The sequence below is a fragment of the Bombus terrestris genome, chromosome 1 (assembly GCF_910591885.1).
Source record: "Bombus terrestris chromosome 1, iyBomTerr1.2, whole genome shotgun sequence".
Classification (NCBI taxonomy): domain Eukaryota; kingdom Metazoa; phylum Arthropoda; class Insecta; order Hymenoptera; family Apidae; genus Bombus; species Bombus terrestris.
The window spans coordinates 15,672,774-15,698,782 of NC_063269.1; the positions used below are offsets into that span (position 1 = coordinate 15,672,774).

At 38.6% G+C, this 26,009-nt stretch overlaps 1 protein-coding gene across 3 annotated transcripts in view; it reads right to left on the bottom strand.

The window, feature by feature from the left end:
- The window catches only part of LOC100649914 (segmentation polarity homeobox protein engrailed), a 101,605-nt gene extending 75,797 nt beyond the window's left edge, over positions 1 to 25,808 (bottom strand). Inside the window, exons 1-2 of one of the 3 annotated variants that reach the window (XM_048406983.1) lie at positions 23,399 to 25,806; positions 18,176 to 18,397 (exon numbers count right to left, since the gene is read on the bottom strand). In XM_048406983.1, the coding sequence (XP_048262940.1) occupies positions 18,354 to 18,397; positions 23,399 to 24,782 (1,428 nt within the window). In that variant the 5' untranslated portion in view covers positions 24,783 to 25,806 and the 3' untranslated portion in view covers positions 18,176 to 18,353. Of the gene's footprint in view, positions 1 to 18,175; positions 18,398 to 23,398 lie in introns of those variants that run through there. The other 2 variants (XM_048406916.1, XM_020867863.2) reach the window with 2 other exon arrangements.
- Between the last annotated feature and the right edge of the window lie 201 nt (positions 25,809 to 26,009).

A 26,009-nucleotide genomic window follows, 5' to 3' on the forward strand; every position in this document is an offset into this window, starting at 1 on the left:
CTAATCTCTCTACTCCGCCAGACGGATATGACCCCCCTACCATTCCACTGTCTTCCTTCCATCGTATCTTTGAGCTCGATAATTCGTGAAATTGACGCGTCCTTTGAACTTTACGATCCTATACGCTAAAATATTCCTTGAAATTTTGAGCAGACCTTCGAGTAAGTTATACGCAAATTACAAGTCAGCTAATTATTCTATTTCGTGTAAAATTGTAAAATTATCAAGTAGATGACTCTGACCTATAACTTGTAACAATTCACTAATATCATTAGTTGATAAATTATTGTGCAAGAGCAGTGCAGAATGTTAATTAAATAGAAAGAACGCAAACATACACACAGATCTCGAATCGTACAGATATATACAAAACGAAGAATGGAGTTGTATAAAAGGACCACGTAAGAAAAAGGGAACCGATCTCGCAACAGTATAGTATTCTCACCTAAATAATGCTTCTATCGAACCAGTAGCGTCAGTGGAATCAATGTTGAGCCAAAGTGAATGGAACAACGGGTCGATTCGGTAAGACGTAAGGATTCTTTGTTATGGGAAACCGATGTTACGATAAACGGCGAAACAAGTCTCAAGCGATTCGAGGGTACCCTGTTGTCCCGCAAAAACACGACACGAAACACCGGTGTATCCATTCATTTCTCCGGCCATTTATCATCGCGAGTTTGTCGTAAAACGTGAGAAAATTGTTGTACCCCGGTCAGGACAAATTAGCTCAGTTTCGCTCCACTTATTCTCACGAGGAAAAAATGTAATAGACCGGCGCATGAGTGGCGATAATGCTAGGGTTTCCAGTTGGACATAATTAACTACCTTGGAGCGCTGGTTAGGAAAGCTGTAAGGAACTTATTACGAATAATGTAATTTTTGTACGCTGGAAAAACATAATTGACGATGGTGTTTATATTATCCAGGCACAGGAATCTACCAATTTACCACACGAGCTGTCGATCGTTTGAGGAATCATCCTGATACATTTTTAATTTCCGACTATGCGATTCAATTATCAAGATTCGTCGAGTGAAATAATCGACAAAGTAATGAAACGATTCATTCAGTGACGTGGCAGTGACAGGAGTGAGGCGAACTACCTGAGCTTACGTCCGAAATTATGGCAATCTGTTATCGAACACTTGTTAATTTTCAGCCTCTTCGGCAATCACGCAAACATCTCAGGGTTACGTAAAGACAACTGGATATTTATGCCCACAAGCGATATGTATCACGGTGGTATATTCTACTAGTTCGTCGAAAGGTCGATCATCGACCTGCGCTATATTCCAGGGCGCTTAACCCGGTTATAGCGTTGATCAATTTTTTATTTGCCCTAACGTCGTTACATTTCATCACTTTGGGTTGAACGTTCTGATAACTCGCTCTCCATTACTCCCTTTGACAGCTTGCCTTCGTTACATCGTTTGGTAGTGGCGCTGACTACTGAAACTTGTATCGAATTCGTTTTCACGTACATGATGGAACTTGTTGCTCGAACGTCATCCTTCCGACGATTTTAATTTTAAAGCGATTTTTATCGACGATTAAGATAGGATTTTCGATAAGAAAGACATATCATTTTTAATATATATGTAATGTTGTGTAGCGTGATACAAGCATATTACACTAGCATATATAATAGGAAAGTGACGCATACACTTACAGCTATAAGTAGTAGAACACAATACTAGAACGAAAGTTCCATCCACGGGGGTAACTTTAATAATCTCTAATCGAGCGTGACTGTAAAATTCCTTCGCGACGACCTTTGAAACAACGTGTCGATAGAATTTCAAGTCCTGTGATCTTCTGACCTGTCAACCAGTACCCTAGTCAGTTTTTCGGTTGCCTTATAGGGGACATTCCCCTTCGATCGTATAAATTCATTAAAACAACCCTTCGCTGGTGTCGCGCTGCTCGATGTCAATCGAATTCCAAACATACTCGGCAAGAGGGTGTACCCTTTTTTCTCGCCAGTCGAATCACTCGAGTTTACGTAGGGGTTGCATGCCTCGAGCTGCGATATTTGCATTTAGCTGTCTCATCTTTCAATCGTCTTAACCCTTGTTGACATGAGAGAAAATAACCCGAACGAACTTACGAGTTCTTCTGCAAGTCCTAGTTGACAGGACAATAAGTGAGCATTGATTTTATAGAGCTTATAAATTAATTGTTTTACACAAGCCCTATCATTAAAGTTATCCATGATCCAAATAAAACATTGTGAAAGCTATGGTGAAAAATGTATGAAGAAATATGTATAAGAAATATTGTATAATTAATATACATAAACTTGTTGACATGAGAGAAAATAACCCAAACGAACTTAGGAGTTCTTCTGCAAGTCCTAGTTGACAGGACAATAAGTGAGCATTGATTTTATAGAGCTTATAAATTAATTGTTTTACACAAGCCCTATCATTAAAGTTATCCATGATCCAAATAAAACATTGTGAAAGCTATGGTGAAAAATGTATGAAGAAATATGTATAAGAAATATTGTATAATTAATATATATAAACTTGTTGGCATGAGAGAAAATAACTCGAACGAACTTACGAGTTCTTCTGCAAGTCCTAGTTGACAGGACAATAAGTGAGCATTGATTTTATAGAGCTTATAAATTAATTGTTTTACACAAGCCCTATCATTAAAGTTATCCATGATCCAAATAAAACATTGTGAAAGCTATGGTGAAAAATGTATGAAGAAATATGTATAAGAAATATTGTATAATTAACATATATAAACTTGTTGGCATGAGAGAAAATAACCCAAACGAACTTAGGAGTTCTTCTGCAAGTCCTAGTTGACAGGACAATAAGTGAGTATTGATTTTATAGAGCTTATAAATTAATTGTTTTGCACAAGCCCTATCATTAAAGTTATCCATGATCCAAATAAAACATTGCGAAAGCTATGGTGAAAAATGTATGAAGAAATATGTATAAGAAATATTGTATAATTAATATACATAAACTTGTTGACATGAGAGAAAATAACCCAAACGAACTTAGGAGTTCTTCTGCAAGTCCTAGTTGACAGGACAATAAGTGAGTATTGATTTTATAGAGCTTATAAATTAATTGTTTTGCACAAGCCCTATCATTAAAGTTATCCATGATCCAAATAAAACATTGTGAAAGCTATGGTGAAAAATGTATGAAGAAATATGTATAAGAAATATTGTATAATTAATATATATAAACTAACTTCTATATTTTAGAAAAAATCATTCAAATACCCAAAAATGTATCGTTATATGTTCATAAAATATTTCTAGAAAAAGTGATAAATTGTGTGATTTTAGTATATCTGGGTCTTCACGCATGTATTCGCAAGCTCAAAATACCTTATGTTCTTCCAAATATATTCTCGAAGGTAACACTTAATTAAACACATTCTTGAGTTAGATTGTTACGCATGACAAAACTTCTACAAAACGCATATTTTGCGTACCGAAGTATCTTTATAATCTCCGACATTTTACATTCTGTTGTCTGCATCCTTCACGAGGCTGAAAATCGTAAACGCAATCATTGAGAGGAAGATTTGAACGAATGAGATACAAGAGAGAAGTCCACTGACGTACCACGAAGAGAGGACAGTCACGATCGATTTAATTCCTGAAATTAGTTAGAATTTATATCGTACCAATTTTTGTCACCGTATCTATTTTATAATCTTTACAATCGTTTCAAATTCTGAGCAGCCATGCAGACTCATATTTTCCAAGATATTATCGTCCAATTAAAAAATTATTTGGATGTTCTTCAATTTCTAATTCATTATTATTTATTTTAATTATACATTCAAATAAAAATTTATTTTTAGATTACAGAATTTTACGTATTCATATGGAATTAAAAACACAAAAAATGCATATAATATATCAAAATATACAAAATATCCAAAGTAGAGTATTAATTATAATATTCGAGATGTAAAATGAATTTATATTCAAACTTTATTTCTCCAATTGTGTCCATAAAGATATAAACTTGCATAAAAATTTAACTATTAGCTGTTACCAATAAACAATTGCCGAAAGTTTCCTAAGTAACGGTCCAAGTTAGAATATTCTGCGCGAAATGCCGAAATAATGGTTGAGCCCGTAGAGAATTCGTTCGTATAGCTACGCAAGAGCCGAAAGAGAGAAAAGGGTTCGCGGTAATTACGTAAGAGAATCAATTAAGCACGTGAATACCTGAAGAGCTATATCCATCCACCTACCTACCGAGGGTTATTAATGAACTCGTCAGATATCCGTTAAACGTTCCCAGCTCGAACTCGCGGACCATTCTCTCTGCTTGGTACTATACATCGAGTGATTAGTCGCCCTGAGCGCTGCTGTTATTTCGAGGGTAACGGGGACGAATTGGTAATTAATATCGAGGGCCTACGTTGGTTCATCGAGGGTTGGGTTCGGGGGCTTCAGCGAATAAACCGTCAGGGTGGATCCATCCGGACGCGCCCCCTCCGGAGATGTTAATAGGCGTTCACCAGGGTACTCTTGCTCCTTTTATTTTCCCGCTAAACGCTCCGTTTTATTGGATTTTCTTTAATCCACGTTTTATCCATGATGGAAAGTACGGATTCCAAAGATAGAACGGAAGCTTCACCCTTTTGATTAGAATATAACAAGAAATTGCTGAAAATTTTTTCCTATTAAATTGCTGTATATAAAATGTCGTTGCTGTGAAACTTTCAATCATTAAATTTTGTTCTATCGTCAATTATTAACTGGACCAAAAATGAAGAAATTTGATATAAATCATAAGGCCCAAGTATTCGAATACTTGTAGATACTTTAGGAATATATCGCGCGTAATATATCGAAATGTCAAATATCACCCATAGTTTCTATATGTATGTATTTCCAGATTATTTTTCCGATACCAATATAATAATAAAAGTCGTGCTTCATTAAGTACAGTGCTAATGAAATTTCATGGTACGTATTCCTCTACTTTCCTGTGTATTCTTCCTTACCTTCCAAATTAGTTTTCATACTTATTATATTTTTTTTTTTTTCGAATTAATCATCATAATTAGTATTCTTTTTTAAATTACTCTTCATGCTTATTATGTTTTTTTTTTAAATTAGTTCATAAATATAGAGTCGCGTGACTTATAATTTAAAATCGTAATAGGATTCGTCGGAATGGAAAATGATCTCGGCTGGGAGAAACGATGAATAAATTTTCCACAGTCGTTTATGCGCGTTCATCGCGTATTATTTTATTGCCTTCCGCAAAATGTGACTGCGCACGATTATGGACTGGCGTAAAAATATAACGACCATCTGGTTAGTTCTTTACAAGCGAGCAAACGAGCTAGTCGTCGCCGCGGCTCGCCGCGAAACGTGTCTAGGCGTTTCGCATTTTTCACGAATTTCTCTTATCTCGCCGTGTAGTCCTTAAACTCTAACGAGCTTCACGGACGTTGAGCACCGCACCGAGACGGACATGATAATTAATTTGACGATCGTGTAAGCCACGCATCGCGGCATCGTACCGCAGATAATTCGTATTAGATAATCGCGAAGTAATCGCGCGCGCTTATGCGTCGCGTCGTGGCTCGGTTCAACGTCGGTGTAATTAACTTTCCACGGTCTCGTGTGGCCAGCGTGATTAATCGAGACGTGTCTATGAATTTATGGATTTCATTTAATATCTCAATGCACGGTAGGCAAAGGCCATAATTGAAACACGGCCTTTTGTCGATCGTGAGAGGCAACGCCTGGAATGACTCGGGAGAACGCAATCCTACTTAAGAGTTTGATAAAGTAATTAACTATAAAGTACCTTTAATCAGATAATACGTTCTACCGATTAGCGTATAACGTTAGCGCTTGTGCGCCGTACGCCGCGAGCTACAACACTAAGAATTACGGTGACCAAGATAACATTAATTGCGACGCGTTTTTAATGGGTTTCGGTAAATACGTTTAACGACCGACCAAGCCTCTCGCGATATCTGCGCGACATACGTGAAAGAAACTCGAAGTAAGAATTTTATTCGATTGTCGGAACAACACGGGGACAGGTGTACGTTAAACGGCCGCATTAAAATACATCCGTCAGTTTATTGCGATGCTCGTTTTTCTCGTTATCTTGCCGAGGCTTTTTGTGACGATTCTGAATTGCCAGGAAAATAATAGGCAACCAGTCGCAGGGTGAGAACAATAGCGTATGTGCGCTTATTTCCAAAGAATTCTTCGTTCTTAATGCACTTGGAATAACAAATATTTTGTTCCATGAAGATATAAAAAGCTTGGAGAGTTCAACATGTAGAAAGAGCAGTTTCTAATAAGAATTGAACGTGGTACGGTCTATGAATTTTTATGTTCCGACTTTGCTATCTTTTCAACAAGTAGGAAGATTAACTTCAAGGTATATATCTTTAAAAATATTATCCATTTTTTGTATTACTAGATATTTTCTTTAATTTATTATAGAAGTTTAGAAGCTTTAGAATTTCAATGTTTTATTTGCGAACAGAAAAAGCGGGACAAATACATACGGGGCAAATGTTGCAACCTGGCGTTTTAAACAAAATTCTCTGATCAAATTGCAACAAGAACAATGATTCTTTCATATTTTTCTCAAACGTAGCACATTGTCTAACATTAAAGAAATGTTATTAAATTTTGAAAATGATCGAAAAGAGGTCGCGAGATTAATAAATTACTAAAGCAGCCCATTAACCGAGCTATGTGTTAAACAACACACTTATAAAATTCCGCAAAAATGTTTAAAGCAAACAATGGAGAAGTCGATCACAAACGCGCGTCTTCTTCTATTTTGTCTCCCCCGCGGTATCCTCTTCTGGTTCTAACGACCAGTCAGTCATTCCAGGATAAATTATAGTCGTACGGAAGGAACATCGGCCGGTTTTTCGGCACCACTATCGCGGGTGGCCCCATCGTGTCTTCTTACGTGTGTACGCCATAAAGCACACGTATCCGTTCGTGCGCGCCTCCACCATGCTTCCTATTAAGTAATTCGTCTCCCTCCAGGACGCACACTGTGCGTCCACGTTCACGGCGTTACTTGCGCAATCTTCTGATTCTAATGTCTTGATACGCGTGTCAAAGTTCATGTGAAATTAGTTGTACGTTGGACCTGTGCCTCTCATTTGAGATAACAACACGTGCACATCAGAAATGAAGTTGCAACTAATGTATAACTACGTTGCTTGAAACAATTAAAATATTGTTTCCTCTGTCACTTTGAGTTTTGTATTCATTATTCGCATATACAGTGTGGTTGGTAACTGGCGGTACAAGCGGAAAAGGGGTGATTCTACGCGAAAAAAGAAGTCGAAAATATAGAATAAAAATTTTTCGTTTGAGGCTTTGTTTTCGAGAAAATCGACTTTGAATTTTCGCTCGGTACGCGTGCACTCTATCACGTCTCGTTATAACGGACCTCACTGTAGATCGTTGCTTCGATGGATATTATCGCAGTTTAAGTTTGTTTTTGCCGTAACGGAAAATTTGGAATACATAATGAAATAATATGAAGTAATTATAAAGTTTATTATTACAAAAATTGCTGAAAATGTTGCCCATTCTGCTGAACACATACTTCTGCTCTTCTAATTAAATTTCTATGAACACTTTCTAAGTCGATTTTCTCGAAAACAAAGCTTCAAACGAAAAATTTTTATTCTATATTTTCTACTTCTTTTTTCGCGTAGAATCACCCCCTTTCCGCTTGTACCACCAGTTACCAACCACCCTGTGTATGTCGAGTTAGCGTTGGGGTTAGGGGCGTTTAACGAACCTTCATTTGGATTAGCCATCTTTTGTAGTATACCATATAGATGTTCACTAGCAATAAACAATTTCACTACACAATAATAAGTTCTTACTAAAGACTTATAATAACAATGATTACTTAGTCACTCAATGAATATAATAATAAATTCACATGGTGATTATATGATTATTACAGAATTTGACAATTAACCGTAACGATTAGATACTCGAGATGCTAATGACAATAATCTTCAGTTCAATAACGAATATCAACAGGATAGCAAATGCGCTTACTTACTTGTCCAACGTCCAAGTCAAAACTGAACTTATGTGCTTTCTATGTACTTTTCTGCACCCCTTGGGTCAACTATATTTTTAAGAAGAGCTATACAACTTCGTCATACCTCTTTTAGGCAAAAACGTCCATCCCGTTGGCTACGTTTAGCGACCATGTGTGTCATTTCGAGCCCAAACCTACTGTCATAAATCTCGGTCACACATAATCGGATTAAATCATAAACAACTACTTCTAAGTTTTATTATTTAAATACAGCTATAATAAAAAGTCTAGACTAAAGTATTGAGTATTGTTCCAAAAATTCCAAAGGAAAGGCCCCGATGTTCTTCGACATATACAAATTTTGAAATCATAGAGTTAAATCCAATCTTTAATTGTATGATTAATATATCTATCCATCAAGCTTATAAATTGCTATGCATAAGTTTCTTTTTAGTAAAAATAGCAAGTCCGATAAAAACCCAGACAGGGTCGGATTACATGTGTTTCTTTCGTTATTATTATATTTTATTGTTGTACAGACGGTCGCGTGCAATGAGGATAGCATCGATTACTGCATCTTCCCCGGTTGTTTTTCTCCGTATAACAATTTCCTCAATCTCGTTAACAATAACTGCACGCAACACGTAACATCACGTAATGAAACTGCTGGATACTCTCAACTACCCTACATTTTTGACTCGACTCCTCTTCTACTCCCTCTACTCAGCAAGACGAGTCACCAGACCGGTTGCTACTCTTCCTTCAATAAATATTCCGATCTTCCGCGTAATGGTGTCGTTCGTTATCCATGACTGACTTCTTTATTATATTGTCAATAATAATATAGATGTGTATAGCGTGCGTGCTGTGATTAGCGTGACGCCGCGTCGGTCAAGGAGCATTAAGCGAAATATAAATAATATCCACGGATGACACGCATCAAAGACAACTCATAGAATCCGATATTATTCGCTCTCTGACGTTGATTATACATCATTCCTATTTCTTATATACATTTTATTATCTCTTCGCGAACATTCAAGAGTGACAAGTAATTAATTACCAATTAATGAAAACTTGCCTTCGTTAAAAGGTGTTATAAAATTTACAGATATAATAATTATGGTAGAAACGCTGCATACTATAAAAAATTGACGCTGTGTTTAAATTATATACTGGAAAATTTATAAAGTTCATAAATAAATTTATCAAAATCGAAATATTCTTCTTCAAAGAGAAAAATCGTATCTTGGTGAATCTTTTATTTTCAATTAAAGCTTGCCAATTTAAACTTGTCATTGAAAAAGTTAATAAAAGTGGAGTACATCACACACTTTTATTTTTTAAAGTTTGAACTGCGTTTAAATTTTATACTGGAGCATTTATAAAGTTCATAAGTAAATTTATCGAAATTGAAATATTCTTCTTCGAGGAGAAAAATCGTATCTTGGTGAATCTTTTATTTTCAATTAAAGCTTGCCAATTTAAACTTGTCATTGAAAAAGTTAATAAAAGTGGGGTACATCACACACTTTTATTTTTTAAAGTTTGAACTGCGTTTAAATTTTATACTGGAGCATTTATAAAGTTCATAAGTAAATTTATCGAAATTGAAATATTCTTCTTCGAGGAGAAAAATCGTATCTTGGTGAATCTTTTATTTTCAATTAAAGCTTGCCAATTTAAACTTGTCATTGTAAAAGTTAATAAAAGTAGAGTACAGCACACACCTTTATTTTTGAAAGTTACGGAGAAACTACATTATTTAATAATATGTTTGAATGACCAGATTTTTCAATATACGTGTAACCTGTTCGATTTCTCGATAATATAGATATCAAGAGGAAAAATGGTAGCAACCAGACAGAAAATCTGCTTAATAATTTACCGAATCTGTAAACGGTGCCACGTGTCTCCTCAGTTTAAGGGAATACCCTCGTGCCAGAAGAATCCGAGACACGAGGCGGACCACCCACGTATATGCTTGTAACTTCCCCTGCCCTCTTTCTTCCCTCTTTTCAACGGGAATCATATAATACACCTACACCCGTCACCGAAGCAAACGCGCGTACACTCGAACCAGACGAGAGAAGAGGCGTTCATCGTGTCGTTTGCATCGACGACAGGTCCACTTCCGGCCCGCATTCGTCGCTTAAACGCTTCCTCGTGCTATGATTTGTTCGTTTCACTGACCGTGGAGGGTTCAACATGCCCTCGTCTACGTAAATGTATTATTTCCATTCGAATCTTTTATGAATTGGTTCAAGCGTGTTTTTATCAATTTACGATAAAGATAAAACGATTGGAATCGCTATGTGTTGTTCCTTAGAATTTAAATGAGAATTGTTTGGATTTAATGGATTTCTATTATCTCAGACGACTCTTCCATCAAAAATCTAGAAAGTAAAAAAATTGCTACTCATATCTCCAGCAGTAATTTCAAATTTGTAATATAATTATTAAAAAAAATATATATATATATAGTATAGGTAATCGATAGAATAATTTATTTCGACGTTTATGACTATCCCAAAATAAGGATAAAATCGTCCATTTCGTATCGACGTTAAAAATCCCTATTTCTAGCACTCACATACATACATACATAATTCGCTATTTCAAACTAGAGCACACATAATACCAAAAAAAAAAAATGGAAAATGTAGAATATAAAATTCAGAAAAAGATTCGATTCGATATTTCTCGAATTGAACAGACGTCTGATACATAGACAATGGATATGCAATCTGCAGTTTACAATGGAAGTCGAATGGGTGGAAAATGTTTGAAAGCTAGCAATTAGGGCTGTCTGCTATCTAGATATATGTAAAGGTGTCTAGGTATCAATTTTTGTTTGAACGGCTAGTCAGCTTGGAAGGGATCCCCTTTCAACGAATACGCGAGAATTAATCAACTTCCTCGAACTTTGGGTCATTCGTATGTGTGACCCTGAAAAGATTGATGTACTCGACCGTACTTAATCGTATGTATGCTCGTAAAGACGAATGACGATCAACTTCCTTCCGGAGGCCACCTACGCTTCTCGATTCGTCCGCTCGGCGTTGAAACGTCATTAACCGTGAACGAGCAGCTGAAGTTTCTTGGAAAATAATTATCATAAACTCCGTTTCGGCGAACTCAATCGGCCACATGATGTATGTTCTGTAAACGAATCTTGATACCTTTCACGGTATCATTGACCACTTACGATTATCATTGTCTCGAATTTAAAATGAACTGCCTCCTCATGAATGACTCTGATAATAAGTGCATGTCCTACAAATTGTGCTCGAACGAACTTCAACAAATCGTATCAAGCAATGGTCTCCGGTAGAGGAATTACGGCTAAGATATTAGAATTGTCGGAATTTTCAAACTAAGAAGAGAAAGTAACTGCTTCGTTGCTTTTATTCGTTTAATGTTATATATCTTACAGTTTTCTAGGAAAACGTACTGCGCTCTGCTTTGATGATAGAGACATTGATAGTATGAAGCATGTAAGTTTATAGTAAGTTCATTAATTTATTTCAATAGACGGTATTAATCGCATAAAAGTGGACAGATTCATTTTTTCCAAATCAAATTCAGATAACATAATAAAATTGTTGTAACGTTAAATATTTTGTATTTGCATCTATGTATTTTAAATAGGGAATTACTCGGTTTGTTGAGTATTGGAATTTCTCCACATTTGCTCTAAATGCTTCGATTAGACAACGTCGCGTTCGTTTCAACTGTCATAACAACTGAAGATTCATAATTTTTCAATATGTCAAGAGTGATTTGTGAAATGTTTTCTTCCGGAAATAAATTATTTTCAATACGGCGTACTAAAATAGACATAAGCGACGTCCCTCGAACATTTGGTATAAACGTCGCATTTTTGGTCGATTCGATCAACACATTGCTTCGATTGGAAAGCAAGTCGTATAACTCGTGACGACGAATGATATCGATAAAACGACCAACCATGATAATCGATAACCCGAACGGACGATTGACTAGAAGAAACGATTAGTAAAAAGAAAACGGTAGCTCGTTACGGCCACTTAATTGATTTAATAGCAGAAAATCTAGCCGGATAATCGTCCCCACCATATTATTTCAACGTGAAGTAATCCCTCTGTGTCAGAGACATTCCCCGCGTTTCAGCAATGCTGTTTCTTCGTTGCTGAATCCTAGTGAACCACGCTTGCAGTCTCGACTTCCTTTCACTAATAGGTCCTCCATGGACAAACGATCAACAACGAATTCAATTTCTAAACGGCCGATCGAGCAGGTGCGCTGGTCGACGTTATGCCTACAAACTGTCCGTCCGTTAGGGCTGATTCTCATTAGCGGGACGCCAGAGCTTATTCCGTTCGCTTATTAACTGCGGAAAAGCACGCGCGTATGTGAGCGAGCGATGGAGAAACACGCGCGCGCGCCAACTCGCGCACAATTAATTTAAAAGTTAAATGCTTCGGAACCCCGCGCTCAAGAATACGGCGTTATTAATTACGCAATATTACACTCGTATCTTTCATGCTGTTGCGTTCGAATTATCGTCAAAGAAAGCAGGGACTTGATTCATCAAAGTCGTCCCTTTTGACCGAACGATGCACCGAGAGTCGCGTTCCTCTTAAATGGCCTATATGCTTCCTCCTTCCTACGTTCCATCCCGTGTTCCGATCGTTTGTCAACATTAAGCGTACATAGAATCGAACATGTACTTTGCAATATTAGTCGAGCGTACTGGGAGCATTTCTCGATTCATTAATCCTCCTCGCTGTTCGCTTGGCTATAACAATTTCGAGATTATTGTTGTGGGAAAGTGTATTTTATATGGGGATTTCCTTTAGATACCAGTTGCGTGTTACGATTGCAAGCTAAAGATGTGAGAAGAATTTATCTATATGTTTATTTTATTGAATTAGGTATGATCCATTTCGTTATATTCCTATTATTTTGTTCGTGCATAATTCAATAAACTAATATAAAACAAAAAACATTGTGCGTCTATTATTTCCTTATAAAACGAAAGAAACTTCTCGAACAACCTAATATTTATAGGAAATTTGAAAGTACAAAGTTGCACAAAATGCACATAATATGACAAATATATGAGATATCCAGATTATAATGCTTTTTATAATATCTAGTAGATAAATCCGCAAAAAATCCGCAGTCTAATTATAACGTTAAAGCGAGCATTATTCTAAAAAAAGCAATTCAAGAATAAAAATTAATGGAATAAATTGTTAAAATGAATTAATTAATATTAATATTACAATTTCCATTAATCTTAATGTTTAATTTATCTTCTTAGTTATTTTATTTGATATTAATATTAGAAATTCAAATTAATGGAAATAGATGTCAAAACTGAAGACTATAAAAAACACTGGAATAGACAGGAAATAAAAATATTTGTGACTTTGATTTGTAAGATTTTATTCCTTTTATATTCATCACGATGCTCAACGTCGCTCGAATATGAAACGCGATCAGTGCGAATGACAGATAATCTCTGGTGGTGTTGTTGATTCGCGACGAAGAAGACAGGAAGAGGGAAGGGAATATGGCGTTGGCGGTGGTTATCGGCGCAGTGACCGTGTAAAAGTTTGCTCCGTGGCGCGTTACGCCCATAAGTCAGGGGATATTTGAAAGGCGATGCAGCGTTCTGGGGCCAGCAAGTGGATCCCCCGCGGTGCTATACGCCGGCTTGTTAATCGGCCAATGGACATGCCGTTTCGCGTCCAGCTCTGCCTCGGAAATGTTCTTCGTTCTCTTCGCCGGACGATGTGGCCTAAAGGAAACCCACCACCGAGATATCGCCACGATGTCGCCGATTTCTTTCGCGATACCGAGCTCCGGATTAATGTAACGAGAATTTAACGAGTAGCTTACTTTTCGGTATAATGTACCAGTTCGTTGACTTAATGAGCCCAGCCGAGCTATCTCGTTTCAAGGAAGAATATATGGGTTGTTTGAAACTTTAGAAAAATTACAAAATAATATATTTTCATAGAAATATAATTTTATAAAAAAATGTGTATTTTGTTTAACGACCGTTTAGTCAGCTGCAACTTCACGAATATTTTTGAATACGTTTTTCTTCTCCTTGGTTAACGAATTTATGTAGCTTTAATCCTACGATGAGCTAAATTCAACATTATATTTCAAGTATACTACTTGTAGTATGTATATAAAAATTTTTGTGTCATTAATAAATATATAAAATTGACTATTTTGTATCGAAACCTAATTCGTTATTAATTGTATAAACTTAATTTGTCATTAGTTAGAAAAACTTTTATCCGTCCCTCATTAGTACTTGAACTTAACATTGTCATATTAAATCTTCCTCGTTAATTAACCTTAGTTTACAATATGCAAATCCATTAAACTCGTGTCCATTTTTTTATTCTTCATCGATACTTTTGTCTCTACGTCGCCGTGTTGCAAAATGAAAGCTCGTTCGTTAATCGCTCCCAATTTACAACTTCATTTTCCACAATACTTTTCAGAGAAAATCTAATCTGCGCTAATAGCTTTGCCCATCGCTGTAATCTCGCGTAACGATAGAATCGTCCCGTAATTCGCATAGAAAGTCGTTGCTTCTTAATTACCGGTGTGCATGTACACATATGTCGCGTGATTATGCTTTTATTGACCGACGACAGTGTAATTTCTGCAGTTGATAACGCTCGTTTCGAGCGTTTCGAACGTTTCGCGTCTCGTGTCGAATCGCTCGTTCGATCGTATTTACTCGACCGTGGATCTGATTCTGTACGCTTGAGCAAACGAAAGAGGAGGAAGGGCGATCCTCTGGAACTTGGTCGGCTCGAAACAAACGTGATGATATGGTAGGGAAGGCTCGTGATCAGACAAGAATGATAATTGCAGGAGTCGTTAATACGTCGTTAAAAGTGATTTTATTTTAACGGCCGAACGTGCACATGCGATGGAAGGGAAAACGCGGTGAGAAAGTTATTTCCCTCGTTATTGATGCTACTTCGATTGGAATTTGTAGAAGTTGGATAATTAACGCCGTACAACATCTTCAACAATGTGTGCGTGTCGCCGTAACGACGTTCTATTAAAAGAACATTTTTAACACGGGTTCGAGGAAGACGTAGCTTTTAGTTAATCGATTCGCAGGGGAACGAAGTAACAGGCATTTTTCCCAGAGAAAATAGAAAGGGAGAGATTGCACATCAGTCTTGATTGTTAAACGCCGACGTGTAAGCTCAATGTTGATAATAACACGTCTTTATTGCGTCAAATTAAACGAAGTACGGCGATATGCAAATCGAAACAACTACGTAGTTCAGTTGTAATTACAGGCTGAAGTCAAGGCAGAGGTTGCATGCTCTCGCCAGCTATCTATGTCTGATGCCTAGATGTACCACGAGAACTATTAAACCACGAAGAATCGCGAAATATAACGAAAGAGAATAATGGGGAACCGATAGAATGAAATGTAACGATGATAACGATAAATAGTAACTGTAAAAATATGAAAAATTAGTAAAAGTAAGAAATGAATGTAGTTTTTATGAGTCTGAAATATATGGAAAAGAGTATCAGTGAATATCGAGCAGAACGAGATGCAAAAACAAAATCAGTGGTGGATGTTAAATCGATCGAATCGATTTCGTGAAAGAAATCGATTCACCGGAAATCTCTAACAACGTAATTTTACGATCGCAAACCACGCGAGGAAGGGAAAGAAATGAGTTTCCCATTAGCGGTCAGCCCGTTATTCCTAAAGTTCGCGTCTCCGCGTGTTCTCGAATAGAATCGATAAATCTTTCTGGTATTTATCACGTCAGAAAGAAAAAGACAGAAAGAGATTTCTCATTGCGTGTCAGCTACGAGTTTCAGCCAGTTTCTTAACAAATCTGCGTCCAACAGGCCGGGTAACACAATACCGCCATTTGTAGCACGACGCGAGACGAAAATGATCGTTACAGGCGATTCGAGTTATCTGAAAATACACTTTACGATATCTGAAACGAACGGAAGCCATTCATAGGTTTCTGTAGTCGCCTCTAGGCCACACACGGACCACGTGAGGCTGATATTATAGGTACACACGGTGCGTGCCTCCTATCCAGAGTTTGTTATCGTGTTCAACCGCGGAGAACGGGAGGCACCTTCGATTTAACCTTAATAAAATCTATGGATCCCACGAGGCTGCCCGATATGGAGCAAGCTTTCGCTTCTACACACGTGTCCGGTTATCTGCGTACGTATACCTACATCACTCGCATACTCTTGTAACATTGGATGATTCAAGAGTATGCAAATTAGATTGGATGAGCGTTATTAGATTTTGGCTGCGAACGGCTGCGATAGATTTTGAAAATATTTTCGTTTGATTTCGAATAATATATAAATACAGTGGCTAGAAAAATAGAAATGTTCAAACGTGGAAAGTAAGAAATTCAACGGCTCGAACAATTTTGAAATTACATATTTCAACTTCGGATCGTCTTAGTAATTCCTGCGAGTTGGACTAGTGATAGATTTTGATAATATTTTCGTTTGATAAATTTTAATGTTTGACTTCGAGTAATATATACATACAGTGGTTAGAAAAATAGAAATGTTCAAACGTGGGAAATAAGAAATTCAACGGCTCGAACAATTTTGAAATTACATATTTCAACTTCGGATCGTCCTGGTAATTCCTGCGAGTTGAACTACTGATAGATTTTGAAAATATTTTCGATTGATAAATTTTAATGTTTGACTTCGAGTAATATATACATACAGTGGTTAGAAAAATAGAAATGTTCAAACGTGGAAAATAAGAAATTGAATGGCTCGAACAATTTTGAAATTACATATTTCAACTTCGGATCGTCCTGGTAATTCCTGCGAGTTGAACTACTGATAGATTTTGAAAATATTTTCGATTGATAAATTTTAATGTTTGACTTCGAGTAATATATACATACAGTGGTTAGAAAAATAGAAATGTTCAAACGTGTAAATAAGAAATTGAATGGCTCGAACAATTTTGAAATTACATATTTCAACTTCGGATCGTCCTGGTAATTCCTGCGAGTTGAACTACTGATAGATTTTGAAAATATTTTCGATTGATAAATTTTAATGCTTGATTTCGAATAATACCTACATACAGTGGTTAGAAAAATAGAAATGTTCAAACGTGGAAAATAAGAAATTCAACGGCTCGAACAATTTTGAAATTACATATTTCAACTTCGGATCGTCTTAATAATTCCTGCGAAATGGACTACTGATAGATTTTGAAAATATTTTCGTTTGATAAATTTTAATGTTTGACTTCGAATAATACCTACATACAGTGGCTAGAAAAATAGAAATGTTCAAACGTGGAAAATAAGAAATTCAACGGCTCGAACAATTTTGAAATTACATATTTCAACTTCGGATCGCCTTGGTAATTCCTGCGAGATGGACTACTGATAGATTTTGAAAATATTTTCGTTTGATAAATTTTAATGCTTGATTTCGAATAATGTCTACATACAGTGGCTAGAAAAATAGAAATGTTCAAACGTGGAAAATAAGAAATTCAACGGCTCGAACAATTTTGAAATTACATATTTCAACTTCGGATCGTCCTGGTAATTCCTGCGAGTTGGACTTGGTGTACACGTATCGGTTGTCTTGTCCAATCAGTTGAACAAGGGTATAGTAGTTAGAGCGGGTAGAGAGCGCGACGCGAGCCAGCCTTGCAAATTAATGTCTCTTTATTTCGTAGCGTACATTTCGTTAAAGCTTGATTTATCACCATATAGCTCGCGTTTGCCTTTTTATCGGTCGATCGCCCGCGGCCTCGATCGTTCCTTTAATTATGCAACGCCGTATGAATCCTATTCGTGGCCTGAAGCTAATAATAACGATCGAAGACCACGCGCGATCTCGTTTCCTTTCCTTGCGCGAGATTCCGCCGTTCTTTTTCTTCGATTTCTCTTTCTGCGGGGTGAACATTGATAAAACGCGCGGCTAAGATCACGCCCAAAGCTGCATACGGCATAAATACATTGCTCAAAACTATCAGAGAATCAGATTTCTAAGTCAGATATCAGATCCTAATGAAATATGCCGCGTTAAACTCCGTGCTGTTTCGTTCGGGCTCGTTTCACCCGAGATGAGTTCAATTTAAATACAAAACTGATGTATGGGCGTTATTATGAGTCGTGTAGGATATGGAGTTGGTAAATGCATAGGTGCAATTTGGATAATTCTATCCGTAAAACTTTACTTTCTTCGTGATACATAAATAGCTTGGAAGAAAGGCGGTACAAGTAACGATCCTTATTGTCTGTCTTGTATCTTCATTTTGAGAAAAGCAGAGAAACCTGTGTTTCCAAAAATTAAAATAATTATACGTTTTTGTAAACATTTATAAATTTTATAAATTATGAACATGTACGTTATCTATTCTTCCCTGGATTTATCTTATTCGTGGAAAAAATTCACTTATACTAATTTTCCACCGATTGTGAGCACCTCGTTCACGAATCAATGAAAAGTGAAAATACGTTTGAAGTCAACCTTTTATTTATCGTGGACTTTCAACAAATGAACTGTTGGAAGTACTTATCAATATCTTCATCTTATTCTGCGAGCACTTTCATCAAATCGAATTAAACCTTTTTCGATAAAAATAAAAATCCTTTTCGTAAAAAGAAATGCAAAGGTAAAGTTTTACCCCTACGAATGACCAAGATGCACAATTAACTTGATTCTTTGTTTCGTAGAAAATATTCTTTTCCCAGAAGAGCGATCGTTTCTCATATCGCGAATATTTTTACTCGATTGAAAAGTCCACGCATTAATGACAGTTCCTGCTAATCAGAACGGGTTCATAGCCCTTTCTCCTCGTTAAGAGAGAGCAACGGTTTCCCATTTGTCGCATTCGTCGAGAATATCGGCCATTTATCGCGAACCACCGCCACCGTGAACGAATTTACCTGGTTTTTCTTCGTTCACGACTTTCAGCAGCAACGATTTCTTTACCATTTCCTTCTGACACCGCTCGTTGTCCCGTTAATGGAAATATCTTCCGTATACGTTACTCAGCCCAGAAAGCTAATTAACCATAACTTTCCTTAAATGGGTATAACATGCGATATTCCCCTTTTATTGGCTAATCGCCTTCAAGTAGTAATGAATATATATATATATATTTCTACAGGGAAATTTTATGTTATTTCTAGTTACACACCTTTTTTTATAAGCAAGATTTATTGTTATTGATCGCCAAATGGTAGTTGGAATACCAGAGAATAGCAAATTTGTTCATAAGTTCGGTCGTTTCTCTTTTATTAAGAGTTTTATGTAGAATTGAAACATTATATGAAAAAGAGAAAAGAATGATGAGATTAGTTATAAGCATATTTCTCCTCGCTTTCTGCTGCTTCTTATTCAATAATTAATCCTTATTTAGAAACTAATTTTTCTATTGTTAACTTCATAAAATCTCGTTAATTTTAAATTTCTAAAAGAACATCTCCATTTCTTTTTCCCCACACCGTCAATTTTCTTCAAGTTAAATATTAATTAAGAAGGTAACGAAGAAAATAGCTAAGAACGATACTTCGTTGAAAAACGATTACGAAGAAACGATAAACGACCGAACGAATGGACGACGAAACGAATAGACCACGCGACGAAATCTTGTAATTTGGTTGATTGGTCGTTGAACCAGCGAATAATTAAGGAAAATTAACAACAACCAGGTCCCTAATAGTCACGATGATGTTTGTAACGACCAGAGACGAGGAGAGATTCGTATCGGCGCACGAAAGTTGCATAATTCCCTCGGCAGTCACGAGAAACACCGATCTAATCGTGTTTCGAGATGACCGTCTGACTAAAATTCTAGTTTTACTTAACGACACGTCGCGCGTCTCGACTGTACTATGCGGCGTTGATTTCCTTCGAGAATCGAGTCCCTGTCGCGGCACCGTAAAACCACTGGTCGAGGTAATTAATAACGAATTTATCCCGGTGATAAGGTGGTCTGGAGTACGACGCCTCGTAAGCGTATCTCGTTGATTTGACTGACCGGCAATAAAGCACCATTAACACTGTCCAACATTTTTCACGCAGTACAAAGTGCTAAATTATAAAGTCACCGTGGAGAACCAGATCAAATGCGATATTTCTTGCCCTCGTGATCTCCCGCTCTTCTCTTTTCCTCGCTAAACTAGTTCTTTTCTGTAAAGAAGCCAAACGTCGATATACGAAGTCTCATTGGGCAATTTATTCATCATATTGTAGAAAGATAAATGGTTAACTAGTGGAAAGAAGATTGGTCCGTTTAGTTATAGCTACATTGTAAATGTTTAGATATTTATGGAGGATTTAAAGATGCAAAGATGCTCAGATTGGAAAAATATCTAACATGTATCTCGAATATATCGAAAATAAATATGTAGTATTTCTTCGTGTTGTAATATTTATAGAGTGAGCAAAAATCACTTACAACCTAATTACAGCGTGTTGAACCTATTTTCTGTCACATAAATATAAAAACACGGCACACGAGTTTTTATTACTAGTTGAAATTATAATATTGAAACACGTCAATTTTCTATCTTGCAATTTTTATAAAATTAACCGCTATGAATGATCAACTTAATCAAGATAATCGTAGACATTTTATGGATATTTATACAGCGATATATTTTTGGAGGTTCGAACGATTTATTGTAAAGTCTCGAGGCATCTTCTCGCTATCAACGTAACCAATTTCCGATTTCTCTGTAAACCGACATTGACGAGGTTTCCGTTTGAATATTGAGTGCACGCGTGGGCGCGGAAAGAATACATAGAGTGGTGTTCCAACCTGTGATATCAAGCGGCACGACCGGTGCAATAACAGTGATTAAGCTTTATCGTGACCGTTTCAACGGACTATTTATCTGTCGGCCGCGAAATTACGCGCTGTAAAGACATAATAGGAACGTGATCCAATATTGTCGTTCGTCCACGGTGGGTGCTCGGGCGGTTGAAACTGGCCACGCAAAAACTACCGGTTATTAATCGGGAATTTAGCACTTTTATGTGTTCCGCCGACCGTACGACTTCATTCACCGAATAGATCGCAATGACAACGCGACAACGAAACGTTTTTGATTCCACTTCCCTCTTTCTATATCCTGTTTCAATGTAATATTCATATTTAATATTCAACGTTTAGTAATTATTGGGATGCAAGTGGATCAGTTTTCTGCAACTCTGACCATTTCGAAACCGATATTTACCTAATCGAATAAATTTCTATCAGCTGAATTATCTATATGTGCATTCCTCTTATTGGAACAAACAATTATAAGCAGGAGAAAGCAATCGATATACTCCAGTTATGCAATTTATCGTTCAACAAGTCCAAACAAATAAATTCCACTGAGTAAATTTTTTTCATAAACAGGCCTGTCTACTAAAAAAAAAAAAAAAAAACTCAAAGACTTAGAAAACTAACGCGAATCACTTTCGAATAGAGAGCTGGAATCAGAGTAGCTACACGCGAAAGTGCGTGTGCCGATGGTAAGAAAAATTGATCCGTGAGAAATTCGTGGCATTCCCATTAGTCGTTTCCTAACGTTGCACTGCACCCGACTATTAAAATACAATAGGGTAGCAAGGCGACGGATTCGCGCCGGTTGTGTTATGCCTTTGATTTTTTTCTAACACAATACCTATCGAGCTGCGGACAGCAATAATTTTCACCGAGCACGCATCCATGGTATATACGCGGTAGCTCCTTGTGCAAAAAGGGACAAGCACGACGAAAGGACGCAACGCGGCAGCAACCGCCGCACGTTTGGAAAACAGAAAACCGATCTAATAGGGTGCGATTATTTACCGATGGTTTGCATAAGAATACGACAACTGAATGACCTATAGGAAATTGTTGTTACGCATACAAAAGCCGAGAGAAATAGTTGGTTGCATATCGCGGTTGATTTATGGGGCAGAGAGCAGCTTATTTCTCCGAGTGCTTAACAATTGTTTCCTGACAATGAGCGTATATCAGATATGAGTGACACGAAGAAACGTTTTCTACCATTCATCAAGCTGGCACTCGGTCGGTGAGTAAAGTAATTACACGTTTTCCTGTGTCGTTTGAAAGGGTCATCCATCTGCTGGAAACCGGGGAAACAATTCCGCCAAGACGTCCAATCGCGACAAAATAAATCTCTAATTAGCCCGTTTGGTAGAAGGAAGTTCGATTTCGTACGTGAAACGCTGGGCTCGTTTCAACGCTAGGGGAACGCCTGCTAAAAGGCTCGTTGAATATTCAGGAATAGAAGTTGATCGAGCGAAGATGCTCGAATGAAATGGTAATTTTTACGTGAAATCATACGTCTTGTTGTGCTAATTAAACGTACATCTTAATTAAGTCGGCTTATAGACAGATATAGACAGTGGCTTATTCTTTGTGTTACACCGTGAGACTGTGTTGAATTTTAATGTTTTCTTTTTCTATGTTTCGAGGTTCGATGAATTATTAATATCTCAATTAAAATCGGCGCTCTTCTATCTCGATCGTGAATCAGATTCGAGAAACGAATATTATTCATTCTAGCAGTATCGTCACGAGCACATTTTTGCCAGGTACTTTGGAATAATTAGTTAACCGTCGAAGTTAGAAAAAGATAATCTAAATAAAATTGTCGAAATCGTGACAGAGCAATATCCCACAATAACCGAACCCTTATATAACGACGATTTCTTTTGGATCAAGGAATATAATTCTTTTGTAGCGTTCGAATCTCACGAGTTGATGAACTTTGGACCATTATACTGTTCTAATGAGAAATTCCGTTATACCGGAGCGATCGCTGACAACGAGCGCATATCCATTAGTCGTTTAATCATTTGCGTTCCTCCACGAAAATCGCTCGAACGTCAAACACAACATAGTAAATTCTGCACGAAATAAATTCAACGGGAATCACGAGCAAGCACAGGAAATACCATTGATTATACTATTAACTGACCTTTTCTTATTTAACCGCCACGATGGAAATTTATCTGCAAACCGGCTAAACCGATCGACGTTATACCTCATCGTATCGATTCGCAATGATGTTACGTAAAAGCAGCAACGTGAGACTATTTTAACTTCCATAAGTTAAAAATTGCCCCTGAGAATTCATTGTAGCGGCTAGTTAACGAACCCGCTGTATCGGTACTTGACATTTTTACACGCTGTAAACCGAATACTAATAGCTTCCCCCTGTTATCTACCATCTACACAGACGTTAATGACTGTCGTTAGAAAAGACTCCGTTCTCCTAGCACGGTTCTCGCTTCGAGGAACGATCGTAACAGAGAACAGAACTCACCAGAGGAAGGTCGATCCGAGTATCTGGTGCAGTAGACCCAGGCAGGCCACGGTAACTGCTTTCCAGGATCGGTCACAGGTGGTACAGGCGTGTTCGAGGCAGGATTCCCGGTCGCTACACCGCCACCGGACGAGGTATTGGTCGTCGAACTTGTTTCCGAGCTGCTCTTCTCCGTGGTTTCGGTAGTCGACTCTAGAAAGTCCTTGGTCAAGTCAATGGGCCTCGAGCTGACCTTCTTCGGCCGAGACTTCTTCAATGATATGGGATCGGTGATCCTCCTACCGAAGTCCGCCTTCAGTATGTTGTCTATACTGAATTTCAAGCCAGCCTGATGCTGCAGATTGTTGTTGTTATTATGGTTATTATGATGGTTACTGTTATTGATGCCATTATTCTGAACTCCATTGGCGCCGTGCATCGTCCTTCCGTTTTCCTCTCTCGCCCCGGGTGACGATGGGCTGCCAGGTTCCCTTTGAAGAATCTTGCTGACCGAAAGTCGATGCTGGTGAACCGAGTTTGCCGGAACGTGTTGTATCTGGGACGTCTGATGAAGGTGAACGTGGCTGTTCGCGTGATGCAAATGCTGGCCAGGATGAGGCATTAGCGAGGCGGTTTCTCGAGGATCTCTGCAGGCTGTTGGATGGAGAACAGGAGTGGTCGCTTGCAGACCGGTAACTGTCATGGCCGACGGTGGTGACAACGACAGTCTGGTCACTAGAGGAACGCTGATCGGAGTCCGGTGAAGCCTTTCCACGGTCGGGTAAACGATCTCGTGACTCAGACTGTGCTGAACTCGAGTAGGATAGTCGGGAATCTCGGTTTCCCTCGATGAATATCGTGGTAGCAAGTGTGCAGGATGATTGGATTGATACCTGGGCACTATGACCTCTTGAAGCGCTTCGGGCCGACCCGGGGACGAAGCAGTGGCTGAAGACGAAGCCGGTGACCTGACTGAGGATGCCGTGGGCGATGACGGTGGCTGACTGTACGCCGGTGGACTCGGTGCCGAGATGTGATTACCGGTTCGTTGATAGAACGCATCGTTACAGCTCGTTGAACTAGAAGGCGATGGTGTCGCCGATGTCCTCGTGTTCTCCTCGTCGCGAAAGTCACCGCGACTGCTCGCCGATTCCTGCTCGTACCTGACCGAGCTACAACCGCGGATTCCAACGACGCTTGTGGGCGTCGGTTCGCTACCGACGCTCAACACTTCGCTGGTGTCGCTTTCGCAATCGCTGTCAGGATTGTTGCCGTCACTTCCTCGTATCTGATCCCGTTTCTCGGACTCGTCGGGCTCCAACCTGGCCGTTAGATAATTCTGCCTGATCTCATGGAGATCGTTGGAATCTAAACCGGTGGATGATTCCGGTGGTGTGTTCGACATGTTTCCCTTTCTTTATCTTTTTTATTTCTTTTTCTTCTTAACAAGATTTCTTTCGTGTTTTACCGAGTTGATCGGCGCGAAAATGTTAAATCTTGTTTTAAGTCTTTAACCCTTCCATGACGACTGCTAAACACTCGTCTTCGCTTTGTCCCTCGATCTACTTGACAATTTGAATTTCAGGTCGTTACCTAACGGATTCCATCCGCTGCAAGTTGCCTGGAGGGACCATTGTCTTCGCACAGGGCACCTGTCCGATCATTGGCCACCTGTAAATCGTTAACAACCAATGCCTGATATCCTACTCGCATAGTGTCTCAGAATTCTATCATAGAATACACACTTCACGACGGAAACTTCGAAATACTCGCGCACGCTTCAGTTATTTCCCGAGCACAAAGTACTCTTCCCTCAGTTTCTTTGCCGACGGACACTGTTCAAGCCAGTTCATGACGGATTGCCAGCACGAGGTTCGCGTTTATCTCTCATCTTCCCCCGATAACCTATCCTCCGGGCGTAATACACTAAGAACCAGTCCACCCGAGCCACCAGCTCATTACTTCAACGGACAGTCCAACCGACAACGAACCGTATCGTCCTCATCGATGCTTCTCGTCATCACTAACTTTTCGTACCTTAACCTCAAAATCTTCCCGATACGTCCATAATCCATTGCACTCTCACTTTCGCGTTCACCCTTGTACCGGGTGGTTCTTCTAATCTAAATTGAGCGTACAGGGGAGTCGAGCTCACCGTGGCGATAAACTGAACCGTGTGAACGCGCACGATACGCGCACTACCAGTCGACGAGCAGGAAACCGAGGCGAAAACACAGGCCAACGGTTCGGACGAAGCAAGCAGATCGGAAGGAGAGACGAAGAGACGCGATGCTCCGGATGATCGGTGGAAACGTGGCGAGTTGGTTACACGGCGCTGGTAGAGACGCGGGTTTCAACGGAACCGTTGTGCGACGCTGTGGATCCAGGCCGGGCTGGTTGTCCAGTTGGTTGCCGCGAAGCGTCTGCGGCGAGGAAGCGGCGGGAGGGTCGACGATGGGCGTTTCTGGGCGTCGATTCCACGGCCGCTACGCCCCTGAGCTGACCTTTTCAGGGGTGAAGACCCTGTCTAGGGGCGCGACCATTCGACATCTGCCGGCTGCTGCGAGAACTCCGCACCGTGTAACGCCCAGCTTTCCACCACTCCATAAAAGCAACTGCTGATAGGCAACCG